Source organism: Heloderma suspectum, chromosome 1 (assembly GCF_057233095.1).
Source record: "Heloderma suspectum isolate Gila_16-S chromosome 1, 16-S_ref, whole genome shotgun sequence".
Lineage (NCBI taxonomy): Eukaryota > Metazoa > Chordata > Lepidosauria > Squamata > Helodermatidae > Heloderma > Heloderma suspectum.
This window is the reverse complement of record NC_139458.1, coordinates 5,983,257-5,999,048: the sequence shown is the minus strand read 5'-3', so window position 1 is coordinate 5,999,048 and position 15,792 is coordinate 5,983,257. Positions and strand designations below refer to the sequence as shown.

Here is a 15,792-nt window from a genome sequence, read left to right as displayed (position 1 = left end):
TTACCCTTGCAAGAGCAGCAGCAGCTGCTGATTATTATTTACATTTGGGGGCAACTCACAAATATATTTCCAACGAAGAATACTGTGAGCTTAAAGTGTGCTTTATTAGTCATTTTTATTTAATGTCCATTCAGCAACATGACAAGCAGTGTAGATATATAGTAAGATGTTGAACAAAATAATAGGAAAATGTATGTTCCAATGTATTGGATGGGAAAAACTTCTTTATAAATGCTGTCCGATATAATTTCAAAGCACCAACCATTTATTTCTGCTCTTGTTTTGTAGTTTGAAGATACCGGATTAAAAACAGTCTTCTGAGTGTGCTTTTGCCCAATACAGAAGAAGCTTCTTAAGGCGAGAGGGACATGTTCCGAGGGCACGTTCACGGGCTTTGTTTGTTTTGTTAACTGCTTAAAAAGTAGCAACACAGAGGTGGAGAACAATTTCGCATTACAGGAGCAAGCCCAGGCAACTCTTGGGCATGTGCACTTCCTTCTCTACCTCTGGCGTGGCCACAAGGAGACTGGGAACTTTCACACCAGTTTCAACTAGCCATCGTTACTCGTTTTGTCTGAACTGAGAAATGTGGTTCATGTTACCCCTGGGTTATTGAAACAAACCGGAATCATGTACTGTGGTTTAAAGCTGGCTTGTTTCCCCAACCCTTTATTAATGATAACCAAGTTTGTCTGGCTTCAGACATAACAAATAACTGGTTAGTTGGAAATGGAAAGAAAAGCTTCTGATCTCCACCCAGCCATGATCAAGCAGGAGACAGAGTGCATGAGTCCTGAGGCTTGTGAACATAATGTTAAACACTATAATTTAGTATTACATGTGAACCAGGCCAGAGTGTGGACCCATCCTTTAATCTTTTTTTCTTTTTTTTTAAAAAGGCCAGGATCCAAAGAGTTCCTTGGGTGCATGTGAGGATTTGGGGGTGGGCACTGAGATTTTCTATTCTATTCTATTTATTATTTATTTATTTAGAACATTTATATCCCGTCCTATATCATTAGGATCTCAGGGCAGCATACAGATAAAATGAACTTAAACAATGTAAAACAATAAATAATTTAAATCGCTAAAAGCATATTAAATTATTAAGCTAGCCAATACCAATTTAAAATCTGAAACAATAAAACAGTTAAAACAGTGTGTAAACTCGGGGAATCCAATTAGCTCTCAAAGGCTTTGGTAAAAAGCCATGTTTTAACTTGGTGCCAAAATGAGACCAGTGTCTGTGCCAATTGGGCTCCAAGGGGAGGGCATTCCACAACTAGGGTGCCACAGCAGAAAAAGTCTTCTCCCATGCCCCACCATAGTGTATGTCTTGCACTGGTGGGACGCCGAGGAGGGTTCCCCCAGCAGATCTCAATCCTCGGGCAGGCATATATAGGGAGAGCCGCTCCCTCAAATATCGAGGTCCCAAGCCACTTAGGGCTTTAAATGTCATCACTAGCACCTTGAATTCCAACTGGAAACGTATTGGTAGCCAGAGCAATTCCTTTCAGACTGGTGCTATGTAATCTTTACATGATGAAAATCTTTACAATCTTTACAGTCAACAGTCTGGCTGCTGCATTTTGCACTAGCTGCAACTTCCGAGTCATCTTCAAGGGTAGCCCCACGTAAAGTGTATTGCAGTAGTCTAATCAGGAAGTTACCAGTGCATGTACTACTGTGGCGAGGTTATCGTTGTCCAGGAAAGGCCGTAGCTGGAGGATCGGCCAAAGCTGGCCACAAGTACTCCAAGCCATGGAGTTTATCTGGGGCTCCAGTGATGGGGATGGATCTAGGAGTGCTCCTAAGCTACGCACCCGCTCCTTCAGGGGGAGTGCAACCCCATCCGGACAGGTCGCTTACCCAATTTCTGGGCTTGGAAAGCACCAGTCCACAGAACTTCTGTCTTGTCAGGATTCAGCTTCAGTTTTCTATGTTTTTCCATCTATTTTATCTAACTGCCGCTCCATGCTCTGCATCAGGGGCTGTTCTCTGAGTTTGAAGAAGTGTGGAGTTGGAAGTCCTGTAGCCCTTGGACTCTAGGCCAAAGCATGCATTTATCTACGATTTAGAAAACACCATTTAACCTTTGGATGCCATGAATTCATACATTTTATTGTTACAGTCCCAGAATACTGAAATGTTCCAAATCTATTATACACCAGTCAAGTTATATATTATCAGCTTCCAGAAAGACAGACAGGTCAAATAGGTGTCTTTGACAGATGAGCTGGCACTTTGGGTTGTGAATTCAGTGCCAAACATTTTGTAGCATGGAAAGACAATAGGGTTGGATGATATCTATTACCTCCCTCCCTCCCACCCACCCGCACGCCCAGGCAGCATTTACTCATGGGTTTGTAGTATGTACTCCATGTGCTAGAAAAAAGGTGGACCTCCTTGCAAGGTTGACAACAGGTATTTGGGGGCTCCCATTGTGCTGAATGCAGAGTTCCAGATAATAGCAAGGAGAGACAAGAAGGCCTTCTTAAATGAACAATGCAAAGAAATCGAGGAAAACAACAGAATGGGAAAGACTAGAGATCTCTTCAAGAAAATTGGAGATCTCAAGGGAACGTTTTGTGCAAAGACGGGCATGATAAAGGACAAAGAAGGCAGGGACCTAACAGAAGCAGATGAGATTAAGAAGAGGTGGAAAGAATACACAGAAGAACTATACAGGAAAGATGTCCCTGATAGCCATGATAGTGCGCTCACTGAACTGGAGCCGGACATCCTTGAGAGTGAAGTCAAGTGGGCCTTAGGAAGCATTAGTAACAACAAAGCTAGCGGAGATGACAGTATTGCAGCTGAGCTATTTAAAATCCTAAAAGATGATGCTGTTAAAGTGCTGCACTCAATATGCCAACAAATTTGGAACACTCAACAGTGGCCACAAGACTGGAAAAGGTCAGTTTACATTCCAATTCCAAAGAAGGGCAACGCCAAAGAGTGTTCAAACTACCGTACAATTGCGTTCATTTCACATGCCAGCAAGGTGATGCTCAAAATCCTACAAGCTAAGCTTCAGCAGTATGCGAACCGAGAACTACCGGAAGTACAAGCTGGGTTTTGAAGAGGCAGAGGAACTAGAGATCAAATCGCCAACATTCGCTGGATCATGGAGAAAGCAAGAGAATTCCAGAAAAACGTCTATTTCTGCTTCATTGACTACGCTACAGCCTTTGATTGTGTGGATCACAACAAACTGTGGCAATTTCTTAAAGTGATGGGAGTACCAGACCACCTTACCTGTCTCCTGAGAAACCTGTATGAGGGTCAAGAAGCAACAGTAAGAACCAGACATGGAACAACCGATTGGTTCAAAATTGGGAAAGGAGTACGACAAGGCTGCATATTGTCAACCTGCTTATTTAACTTATATGCAGAGTACATCATGAGAAACGCCGGGTTGGATGAATCACAGGTCGGAATTAAGATTGCCAGGAGAATTATCAACAACCTCCGATATGCAGATGATACCACCCTAATGGCAGAAAGCGAAGAGGATCTCAAGAGCCTCTTGTTGAGGGTGAAAGAGGAGAGTGCAAAAGCTGGTTTGAAACTCAACATTAAAAAAACGAAGATCATGGCATCTGGCCCCATCACTTCCTGGCATATAGAAGGGGAAGAAATGGAAGCTGTGACAGATTTTATTTTCTTGGGCTCCAAGATCACCACAGACGGTGACTGTAGCCATGAAATTAAAAGACGCTTGCTCCTTGGGAGAAAAGCTATGGCACACCTAGGCAGCATAGTAAGAAGCAGAGACATCACCTTGCCGACAAAGGTCCGTCTAATCAAAGCTATGGTTTTCCCAGTAGCTATGGTTTTCCCAGTAGTAATGTAAACCATGTAAAGCTATGGTTTTCCCAGTAGTAATGTATGGCTGTGAGAGCTGGACTATAAGGCAGGCTGAGCGCCGAAGAATCGATGCTTTCGAACTGTGGTGCTGGAGAAGACTCTTACGAGTCCCCTGGACTGCAAGGAGGTCAAATCAGTCCATCCTAGAGGAAATAAACCCTGAGTGCTCATTGGAAGGACAGATACTGAAGCTGAAGCTCCAATATTTTGGCCACCTAATGCGAAGAGAAAACTCTCTGGAAAAGACCCTGATGCTGGGAAAGACTGAAGGCAAAAGGAGAAGGGGATGGCAGAGGATGAGATGGCTAGATAGCATCACGGATGCAATGAATATGAACTTGAGCACACTCTGGGAGAGAGCGCAGGACAGGAAGGCCTGGCATGCTATGGTCCATGGGGTCACGAAGAGTCGGACATGACTGAACGACGGAACAACAACAAATTGTGCTGGGCACTGCAGGTTGCCAATAATGTGTCGCTCTATTCAGATATTATGCTGTTTTCATGTTTTAAGCAACTGCTGTTTTTATTTGCTTGATCTCATTAGCCCATTTTTATTTTATGGACTGTCTGACATATTGTATTGATGGGTTTTTTTTGGTAAGTTGTCTTGCAAAGGTTTATACCATAAAAGGTGGAATATAAATATGTGGGCTTGGATCCAGATATGTTTTGCATGAGTGCATAGGCACTTTCGCTTGTGCAAGGCATTCCTGCCAAATTCTCCTGAATTCTGTGCCCTGCTGCAGCCCCCTGTGCCCCGTCGCATGCTGTTCCAGAGTCCCTTGACCCTTAGGGTGTTTCTACACCAGCCTGAGATCCTGCATTTAAAATAGGGCTTTCTGCTTCCGTTGTAAATGCAGGATCACCAGTGACGCCCTTTACATGCGCTTCCTCCCCCCCCCCCCCCCCGTCTCCCTGTAGAAATGGCTTTTCAGGAGGCTTGGGGGAGGAGCTGGGAAAGCCCTGTTGCGCCAGTGGAGTCCCGCTTGTATGTCTCCAGGTCCAACCTGTTAATTACATAAATAACTCAAGATGATTTTCTATTTCATAAGTGGTTTTTCTGTATTATTTTGTGAAAAGAAACTAAACGTACTTAAAATATACCTGAGCTATTTTTCATTGGTTAATCATTCAAGCAAGTCCCTTGGTTGAAATAATTTTATACTGATTGAACATGCATCCAAGTTGTCAAGGAAATAATTAAGGGGGAGGAAGGGTGTTATATTATCCCCATTTTACAGGACACTAGAGAAGTCTTACTCTACTGTGACATTGTAGAAATGAAGACCTACTTCTCACCCTTAGGCCTCTTAGATAATAACCTATCCCTCTTTTCCACTTTAATTTTTTTTTATCATGGCTTAATCTGAGAGTTTTACTTCTATTCTTTCCTGGCCTTTGGAAAGGAGGCAAACTGCCAGCCTTTAGCCAGTGCAGTGTTGTGAATATCAAGAGACCCGGGTTCTAAACCCTATGCAAGGGTCGGTGCTGTTGCTCATTGGCACTGTCTCTCAGCCTAACTTATCTTCCAGGGTTGTTTGTGGGGGTGAAAAAAACATTCTATGAATACCCTGGAAGAAGGCTGGGATGCAAATGTAACAGGTAATAAATGTGTGGAGGGAGAGGCCCTTTTCCCCTGAATGGGGTGCTGCTGAAGCAGGAGAATTTTGTGATTAGCATTCCAATTGCTGAAGTGGCCCTTTTGGCCCAGAATGGTTAGATGTCTGTTCATTCGCTTCTAGGGTTGCCAACCTTTCTCTGGTGGAAGCTCTGTGCCATTAACATCAGTCAGTTAATTTATCCTGCTTTTTCAGACAAAAAGGATCTCCCAAGGTAGCTTGCAGCAATTAGAATTTAATATGCACTGCTGTTTGCAAACACTACCTAAATAAAAAATAAGACACAGGGCCTGCCCTCAGGCTTATCCATTGAAGACTAAGGATGGGGGAGAGGAGGGAAAAGCTGGAGGAGGCAGATCTGTTTGACAAGGCCAGAACAAAGGCGTTACTAAGAGGCATTTTCATCCATTTGGGGCCACACCGATCTTCCCTTGCTAGAGATGGAGATGGCGCAACCATCCTGTCATCCTAGGTCCATTGGCCAGCAGCAGCCTGAGTGACTGTCTCCTTACCTCTTCAATTGCAGGGCAGCTAACTATACAGTAGTAAAAAATCCAACAGGTGCAGCTTTTTTCAGGCATGGAGATATTGCAACAAGAATGCAGCAGTAGCAGCAGCTCCTTTTTCATTTTTGTCCTTTGCACTTCTCATGTGCTGTCAGGGTACATGGCTCAGGAGGACAAGGAGAGCGCTAACAAGAGAACAGCCCTGCCTCCCACAGATGAAATGTATCACCCATTTCAGGCCAGCCCACTGTAGGCACTCTCCACAAAGGGCAGAGACTGTAATGGGCTGAATGTTTTGTTTGCCTTCTCCCTGGCCCCAAATGTATTTGCAAAGTAGAAAAATGTTGAGTGTTCCAAAGAATATAGTATTCATTCTCTCTCTCTCACGCACGCGTAGTTACTGTGTGGGGCTGTTTGCATTTATAAGAGTAGTAGCAATTTAGGTTTTGCAGTACAACAAGACTTAAATTAACAGCCTAAAGACACACACAAGACTGCTTTTCTTCCTGTTCATCTAATAGGCCAAAGTTCCATACTTTCAGCATTTTTAGTCATGCCTCAGTTCACCCCAGCTTGTACTTCAGTTCTGATGGGAGAGTTTTCATTACGTCTATAGAGACAACTCTGGAAGATCTGATCCTGAAATCTGAGGACTGAAGTGGAGTTACAAGTCCTGTGAAGGGTTTCTAAATTTCCAGTGATAGGGCAGTAAAACACACAGCAAGGGAGCCCTTTTCAGAGCGGACACTGAAATCCACAGACATCGGAGCTCAAGTGGAAAGTTGCAGGTGGTCTTGAGCAAGTTGCAGTCTCTTGGCATAAGGTGGGTTGCCAACTCTTCTTCCTGCTGTGGATTTAGTGCCTTGAAGAGCTGCATGACAAGCTGAAGTTGGGAGAAGGAAAAGGAGCTATGTCAGAAAAAAGTTGACAACCCTACATGGCCTGTTTCCCACATTTAAAAAAAAAATTCTGGTTATTATCTTTGGGGACTAAGAAGAGCAGCGCTTCTACATCGTGAGTCTGGCACAGCGGCTTTAAAAAAATCTAGATAGCCTAGAATAGAGTTGGTCTTTCATACCACCAAATACCCAACCTGGCCTGCTCTCATGCGAGAGCAGCTTTCCGCTATATGGGAACCATGATCACCAAAGTCTGCATGCATCGAACTGTTGTGAACAGCAAAGCTACGGTAGCTGCTTGAAAAGCCAGCAAGGATGCTTTTTATTATTGTCATATTTTGTCTTTTTGTGTAAGGTACTTTGAAAAATTTGAAAAGCTGGGTAAAAGTACTTTACATAAAATAAATAATGGCATTGGCACTTTGTTGACTGCGTTAGCCCATGATAATGTCTGTCCTTCCTTCTGTTCCCATTGGTCGTCCCTTACCTTGCTATAAAGGGCAATGCAGCCAATTGTCTTCAGAATATACAGCAGTTGTGGGGAAAGCTCTTTTGAGCTCTTTTCTCTAAATTCCCATTTCTGGATGCCTGCTTTACAGTGGGGGAGACAGCTGGTGATCATAGCAGCTCTGTTGTGCCTCAGGTGCATCTTCAGGATTGGTGCTTTTTATCTGAAGGGAAGGTTTAAATCATTGTACTTGTGTCTCTCCATTAGGAAAGATGGTTTGTCACTGAAAATAACGTGGACAAGTTTCTGAGCAGTCTCCTGAGAACATCCTGCTCCAGCCAGTCCGAGACAGAACACCAGCCATTACTTGAAGTGTTGGATGTTTCGGAGAGCAAAAGTCAGATCAGATTAAAGGTAAAATGTTGTTCAGCACACCTGCCTTATCACCCATCTGTAGCACTGGAATAACCAGTCACTGTGGTGGCCATCTCCAGTTCCACTTACCTAACACCCTGTTATTTGTAAGGATGTTCTTGCAAGTGTGTTCCCTGAATGATAATGGCACATGTTGATTATAAGAGCTGCTAACAGAGGTGCATTAAATGTATAGGAGACATGACAACTGACCACCTTCCCCCTTCTCTCTCTGCTATATTAAGCTTTGCCCCCTCCTCCTCCTGGTACATGTATGTGTGATGTATACACTCTACTTCTCAGCAGGATCATCATACATCAGTAAATTCTGAAGCTGGGACAGAATTTGGCTTCCACTGGTTCAGGACAAAAAGCATCAAATTTAAACCACACAGAAGTAGATGTAGTTTAAGCATGGGAGAAGATTTCTAAGTGTCTGAGTGTTCACTCCTGGAACATACCATAATTCAAGTGTGTTTGGGGATCTTAACTGCACATTTAGAGGCAGTCTTTTTCTGATTTTTAAGCCCCCTTGAGTGAGCACAAAGATATGCAATCCTCTACTATACTCACAAGGAATAGAAATCCGAAATTGAGTATCACTAAAGACAGCAAAGTAATAATGGGACTGATGCCTCATTTTTCAGAGCCCTTCCAAACATAGATAATTTAATAAATTAGCTGGACCTGTGTGGAAGTTTCTCAGTAGCTGTTTTGAGTAGGGATGGACGGATCTGTCAATTTCAGTCTTGCCGAGATTGTCAGTTTCTTGAGGTCAAGAAAAATCCATACAAAAATGTGTACTTTTTTGGTACACATTTTTTGTAACGTACCCATTAATGTATGCTCATTGTGTACGTGTTTAGGAACATAGGAAGCTGCTCATACTGAGTCAGATCCTTGGTCCATCTAGCCCAGTACTGTCAACACTGACTCACAGCAGCTCTCCAGGGTTTCAAGGCAGAATTCTTTCCTAGTGCTACCTGGAGATGCCAGGGATCAAACCTGGGACATTCTTCACGCAAAGCATGTGCTCTACCACACTGAGCCACAGCCTCTTACATGTACACATTTTCTCCAAGTACTTTATATGTTGCTGAAATGCTATTTTGTGTGGACTTTTCCCCAATATGCATTTTTGGTGCATACTTTTCCAAAAACAAGCTGTATTGGAAAGCTTGCAGAAATGTGGATTTTGGAACACAACTCTGTCTCAGCTTGCTGAAAGGCTCGGAAATACAAACTGGGTAAATCCATTAAAAAAAACTTGACAGAGGGAATTTCTCACCTGTCCTGAGTTTTGAAGCAGCGTGCTCCATCTCTTGGGTCCTTGATAGGTCAGATTCTCATCACCTACCACTTTCATGGCACATTATAAACAGCATGGAAGTTTCTGTGGCTTCTCTTTTGGATCTTGGAACTTCCAACTTTTAGTGTGGAGAACCCTTACAACAACTTAGCAAATATGTTTTTTTTAATTGAAGTATATAAATCCAGTAAGAAAATGATTCGAAATGGCAGAGGAACACTTGTAATATCTTCCTGAAATAGATTGTATTGAACACTGTGTGCCAGTAAATGCTACACTTGCAAATATTAAATCCTCATGAGTCTCAGCTATCTTTTATCTTGGATCAGGCTATGAAAATTCAGGGGACTTTGCTTCTTGGCTGGGCGGGGTGGGGGCAGGGCGCTCCATTTCCTTGCCTGCATTAACCAAGGACACTAAAGGCAGAGCAAACAGCCATCTTTGGAGCCCAGCTCTGCTTTCACACCTGCTCTAGTTTACCAGAATATCCAAATACTTAAATAGTTATCCAAATACAACCAGATAGTGTCCCACATACAGGATGAAAGGCCAGACACAGTCCATCTCTTCAGCTAAAACCACAAGTCCTCCCTAGAAACATACAAAGTCCAGGTGGCCCCTGAGCAATGGATTACCACAGCTCTGTGGGATTTTGTATAAGCCAGCTGCAATTCTTCTTGCTAAAGTACACAGCAGCCACCTGGCAAACCTAATGCCACCCGGTCTCTAAGCAAATCCCCATGGCTTTGTAAATAAGGTTCTGCTGTGGACTTGTGAAATTCTCCAACTCTGTTTACAGGAAACATACAACAAAGCATGATCAAATAGAGGAGACCTGTTTGGGAGGAAACCCAGGTTGTTCCTGTTTGGTGCTGAGCTTGCTCTAGGCAGTTATTCTCCACCTTTAGTCTACAACAGTAGCAATCCTCCACCCTTTCTCTTAGCAGAACAGCTGTGAACTTGGCAAAACAGAAGAAAGAGTTAATCCTAGGAGAGAGGATGGTGAACAAGAAAATGGCGATGAACTCTCAACAGATGCAGAAAACTGCCCCATACACATTGAAAGAGTTTCAGGCTCGCTTATAGCCATGGAAACAATGGAGCGAGTTGGCAGGGGATCAGGCCATTGTTTGGAGCTTGACCCCCCTGATCCCAGCTTGGCAATTCCTGAGAAATCGCAGATAAGTGAACTACGTGAGTCAGAACTTGCTTTCACAACAGGCAAAAGAGCCATGGCTACACTTCAAGCACAGCTTAACTGGGTGAAGCCTGCCCAGACAGGGGAGAAAGAGGGTGTACATTCAGAGTCAGCACAGAATAAACAAGTGCTGGACAGCAGGCCAGCTCCTACTCTCGCTCCCCCTGTGTTAAAGGAAATCAACGTGAAAGATGGAAGCGTACAGTATATTACCCACCACACAACACACGCTGGAGTCACCTTTCAGAATGCTTTGTTGTATGAACTGGATTAATTGGGCTGTGTTGAGTGCTTAACTGAGCACTGCAGCTACATCAACCTCACGTTTAGATTCTGTATTTCCTCTTAAAAGAGCACAGGGTAGATTCATGCAGAAATCCAACCCGGTTTGGGGGGCGGGGGGGGGGGTGGGTCCATTTGATCAAAACATTTACTTCTGTTTTTGAGATGTCAGAGGTTTCAAGGTGTCCGGTTTGTTCCTGATTTTTTAAAAATGGGCAACTCTTTAAAGTTGAGCAGATTTTTCAGTTAAGTGCAAATCCAGTTTAGCTGGGAATCCAGGAGAACAAATGGGCCATGTTTGAACGATCCTATCTCAGCATATTAAGCCACATTGTTGTCCATGCATTTAGCGCATTTGTGTGAGCCATGATAAGCCAGGAAGTCTAGTTAACCAGGAGGTCAGACTGGACATTTGCACAAGGCAAAATCTGCAAGGCTTATGTGGGTGATGTTTTCTGATACCTTTAGTTCAGCTTCCCTCCATCTTTTTTTTTAACTCTCCTCAGCTGAATGGCAAACAGTATCCCACTATTTTGATTAAATGTGTTTTTCAAGGAGCCTTTGGAAACCACATCACATTTCACACAACCTTGTGCTGACAGGATTGGTTTCAGGCATGAGTTTGTATGGCCTGGTCTTTTAGGAGTCCCTTTCATACTTCTCCAGCATCCTGCACATAGGCAGGAGAAAAATATACCAACACGTAACTCTGTAAAACCAGTTTATTTGCTTCCATACTGCATGATGATTGATTTGTGTAACAATCATCTTGCTAAAATCCCTGGATGCTTATTGGAAACCTGTTTTCTGGGACTTCCTTGTAACCTATTTGGGATTGGGGTGTCATACCCAGATTGTCAATTACATTTACTTAGAAGCAAATCCTATTGATTTCAATGGAACTGACTTCCAAAACCTCTGCCTAGCCCTACCAGTATAATCCCATTGTCATATCTGGGCACAGAACAGCAGCCAACACAAACAGCTAGATGGATCTATTCTTGCCAGTTGTCACACTAATCCTTTGATGCTCAGAATAACCGTACGCACTGTGAGATGTGAGGAGGCACTGGAGATGTGGTCAGTGCTCCATGAAATGATTGCAGTCTTAACCGTTTAAATTTGTAACTCCCAAATTTAAAGTTGTCTAATTTAGAACCAATAGATCAAACTGCCTTCAATTTTATATTTTGTATATTTTCAAGAACAGTAAAGCAACATAATTGCTTTAAGTCTTAATGTATTAACTTCTTTCCAATCTACTGTTTCTCTGCATAGCTATCGTCAAGCAAACCAATTTTCACATTCCAAAGCAACTTCTACTTAAATTGCCAGTGTAGCTAGTTGGCCCCTGGGTGCATAGGGATTGCTTGCAGTCTGCAAGAAAATATATAAGTGTAATTCTTTTGCCAGCGAAAGGTCTCATGATCCTGAATGCAGCCAGTGCCACCAGTAAATGTTCCATTCATTTAGATGGAAGACCCTCCCCCCCTTTCATCCCAACAGTGCTTAGATTTGGCTGGATTGTACCCATTTTCTCAACGCAGTCCCGTGATTTCAGCAAAACACTTCTTTCAATTAAGAATGCTTTAAAACACTAGGCTGCAGTTTTTGATTCATTAAGACATCTACATTAATATGTTCAAGACTGAAATGGTGGGGAGAGAATGTATAAAACTTAAGTAAATCTCTCTTTTGTAACCTCAAAAATTTATTTATGTCCCCTAAAATCAGAAAAGCAAGATCCTGAAAACAGTTTCTTCAAAGTGCACCAAAGTTCGAAAGTGTTTTGCTTCTCCCACTGTTTTCTACGTCCTGTGCCTTTGCTGGAGTTTGGGCATGTAAATTGATCTCATCTCCCATATCTTTTCTAGTAGCAATAAAGGGCACAATCTATTGGGAAGTTCTTTTGCATAAGCCACATTCACTTCAACCAGGTTGTGTGGGTCTTCCTGATGGACTGTGCTATAGAATCGAATACATGCTTCAATGAAATCTGTGCAATTCCCCCAAGCAGAGCTTTTCAGGGTTACCAAGTTTCTTACACAGATGAAGAATTAGCTTGCAATTACAGTTTCTCTTCCCAAGATATTTTTGCTTTACATTGTTTTTGGCTTTTAGCTCTCCACTTCTGTACTCTTTCCTCATCTAACACTGTTTTTAATTGTTTGTTAAACTGAGCTGCTGAATCTGAAAGCTGGATTGTTTCAGTAACAGGAGGTAAATAGTCACAGCTGTTTTCAGTTCAATTCTTGAAATAGTTATTAATCTGTTTGTAGTGTTATTACATTATGCTGTCGTTTTGAAACCCCCTCTTTTAATTTGTAACATTAAAATTTAAATAAAATTGATTTTTCCATTTCACTAAAAGCCTTGTATTACAAAAACATGAATTTTTATTTTGGCAGAACTAAAAAAGTTGCATATTTCTACATTAAAGTGAAAAGAAACGGATTTCCAAATTTTTCATATAATAAGCACTTAGCAAATAAAATAGAATGCTTTTGCAGATATTAAGGTAACAAATTTCAAGCAAGCCTGTACGAGATTATGGAATACTGAATGATTGGAGGTTCTCATGGTTAAGATAAATGAAGACTGGGCATGGGGAAGCCAATCAAGGGCTAGCCTTTGAAAAATGAAGTGGACTGCATGGGAACAAGGGGACCTCAGCCATCTTAGAACGCTCACCATCCAGTATCTTTTTTGACACCCTCACTTAAAAACAGGAAGAGTAGGATTTGGGGTTAACTCAAAGTGTTGGGAATACCTTATAAAAAGGCCTAGATAAAAATCTTCAGTGACTATTCCAGTAAACAAGTAGCATTTAGGTTTCTTTTCAACATTCCTCTACATAACCTTTCTGCCTCAAAAACATAACTGCCAAATGACAACTTTTGTGATAACCACAGTTTATATTAAAGCAGAAACCAAATCAACAAATTTCTCTCTTTGTTTATGTTTCTGTCTATCATAGACTAGACAGGCCCAACCACGAAAGAATAAGGCTTGATTTTTTTCTCTCATTGCAATCTGCGATAACTTTTGCAGAGTTCGTGGTCCCGAATATCGCCCCAGCCCCCATTTTTCACGTGGGGACTTAGGGGGGCCACCGAGTACCTCTTGCTGATAGTCATGGTTTCAGGAAACAGGTACTGTTGGTTGCTGTTTAAGAGCGAGTCAATTTTGGCACTCTGGACAGAGGGTTGGCAAGATTTCTTGTGGTGCATGCCACAGTCGCCGGTGTGGAAGACCCGGGGGATCTCCGGAACCAGCACCTTCCAGAAGCGGGGCAGGCAGCTGACAGTCAAGTGCTGCAGGGTCCAGTCCCAGTTATAGTCGTCGTAGGTGCAGAAGGCATTGGTGCAGGCGATCAGCTGCTGGTAGGTGTCCCGAGCAAAGGCCATGCCCATGTTGTGCTCCGTGGACTTCCACGTCTTCAGCTCCACCTTGTCAGCCCGGCCGGCAAAGCCCCCGCGCACCGGAGCGTAGGTGCCCAGGGAGAGCACCTGGCACTCGGGGCAGTCGCGCTGGCGCAGGGCCCAGAGGCGCTGGAGGGCGTGGTAGAAGTCGGGGGCCAGGTAGTGGTCCTCCTCCAGGAACAGCACCAGGCCCGGGTGCTCCCGCAAGGCCCGCACCCGCTCCCACACGAAGTGCAGCTTCCACCACCAGTGGTGCTTGGTCTGGGCGAAGGCGGCCTCGCGGTAGTGGCCGAAGGCGTCCGGGTACTGGGCGTTGAGGCAGCCCAGGCGCCGCGCCGCCGCCTGGCCCACGTCGCGCGGGCAGTCGCGCGGGTCCGTGCCCGGGAACTCGCCCGGGTACAGCTGCAGGCTGAAGGGGAAGAAGACCTGCAGCACGGCGCAGAAGTCCACCGAGGCGGCCAGCGCGTTCAGCTCGGCCGACCACACGTCGTGGCTGAGCACCAGCAGCACCTTCTCGGCGCCGGGCGCGCGGCGCAGCGAGGCGAGCAGCAGCGCCAGGTGCTCGGCGCGCTCGTGCACCTGCACCACCAGCGCCACCGCCGCCTCCCCCGCCGCGCCGCCCGCCCGCCAGCGCGCCTCGTGGCGCACCGGCTGGTCGAAGTTCAGCCGGTACACCAGCGAGCGGTAGTGCAGCGTCCGGTTCGGCCCCGCCGCCGCGCCGTCGCGCGGGGGCCCAGGCGACGACGAGTTGGAGAGCCGCCTGCTGCTGGCGCTGCTGCTGGCCACGGCCACGGCCGGCGGCGGCGGCTGGTCTCGCGGCGGCGGCGGCGGCGACTCCCGCTTGCCGCCGCCGGCTCCATCGCCGGCCTCCCCCGCGCCTCCCCAGAGCACCAGGGCGCCGGCGGCGGCGGCCAAGGCCAGCAGGAGCGCCAGCACTTTGCGCTTGTAGATGCGGAGCCTCATGGCCGCCCGCCCGCCCGCCCGGGCTCCCGGCCCTCCTCCGGCTCGCTCAGCCCCTGCGGCGGCGGCTCCGAGCCGGGCCCGGCGCGGCCCCCGGCGCCTCGCGGCGCATCAGCGGCGCGGCCGAGCGCCCAACGCCCGCCGCCGCAGCGCGCCCATCGCTCCTCGCTCGCTCGGCCGGCCGGCGCGAAAGAGGCGGCGGCGGCGGCGGCGCTGCCCAGTCCCGGCGCGGGCGCGGCGGCGCGGCCGGATGAGGCGCGCGCGAGCGAGCTGGCGCGGAGCGAGGCGGGCACGCCAGCGCCCCGCCCCGGACGCCGACGGGGCCCGCTCCTCCCCGCCGAGGCTGCCGCAGCCCCGGCGCCGCCTCCGCCCGGCGCGGTTTCCGCATCCGGAGCGCGTCCCGGCCCTGCTCCGCGGGCGGCTGGGGCCACGGGGAGCGCTGCCAGGGCCGGGGCCGCCCCGCTCTTTCCGGGGACGGCTCGAGCCGCGCTTGCGGGGCACGAAGAGGGCAGACGCTCCGCCCGCCCGCCCGCCCGCCCGCCGGAGGTCCCGATTTCCGCCGTTCACGCCTGGGCAGCCGGGCAGCCCTCGGCTAGTATCCAACGTGAGCCCTACTTGGAATAGGCCCGTTGAAATGAATGGGGCTTCGCCCAGGCATGCCTAACCTACGCCCCAGTCATTTCAGCGAGTCTATCCAACGTGGGGCTAACAGTGATTACCCTTTCTGTTGGCCTGTAGCAGCCTTCGTCCGCCTGCTGCCCGCCAGATGTGTTGGGCCACAACTCCCAGCCAAGCCAACACATCCGGCGGGCAGCGCGTTGGGGAAGGCTGATCTGCTGCGACAGTCTCATGACACCGTCAT

General features: G+C 46.5%; 2 protein-coding genes across 3 annotated transcripts in view; one reads left to right on the top strand and one right to left on the bottom strand.

Annotated features, from left to right (window-relative positions):
• The window catches only part of DNAAF2 (dynein axonemal assembly factor 2), a 29,812-nt gene extending 16,898 nt beyond the window's left edge, over positions 1-12,914 (top strand). The window contains exons 2-3 of one of the 2 annotated variants that reach the window (XM_084833903.1): positions 7,613-7,759; positions 10,016-12,914. In XM_084833903.1, the coding sequence (XP_084690029.1) occupies positions 7,613-7,759; positions 10,016-10,540 (672 nt within the window). In that variant the 3' untranslated portion in view covers positions 10,541-12,914. The remainder of the gene's footprint in view (positions 1-7,612; positions 7,760-10,015) is intronic. The other variant, XM_084833910.1, reaches the window with a different exon arrangement.
• MGAT2 (alpha-1,6-mannosyl-glycoprotein 2-beta-N-acetylglucosaminyltransferase) lies at positions 12,908-15,250 on the bottom strand. Its single transcript, XM_084833939.1, has one exon. It carries the CDS (start codon positions 14,931-14,933, stop codon positions 13,572-13,574), a length of 1,362 nt encoding a protein of 453 aa, XP_084690065.1. The 5' UTR covers positions 14,934-15,250; the 3' UTR covers positions 12,908-13,571.
• Between the last annotated feature and the right edge of the window lie 542 nt (positions 15,251-15,792).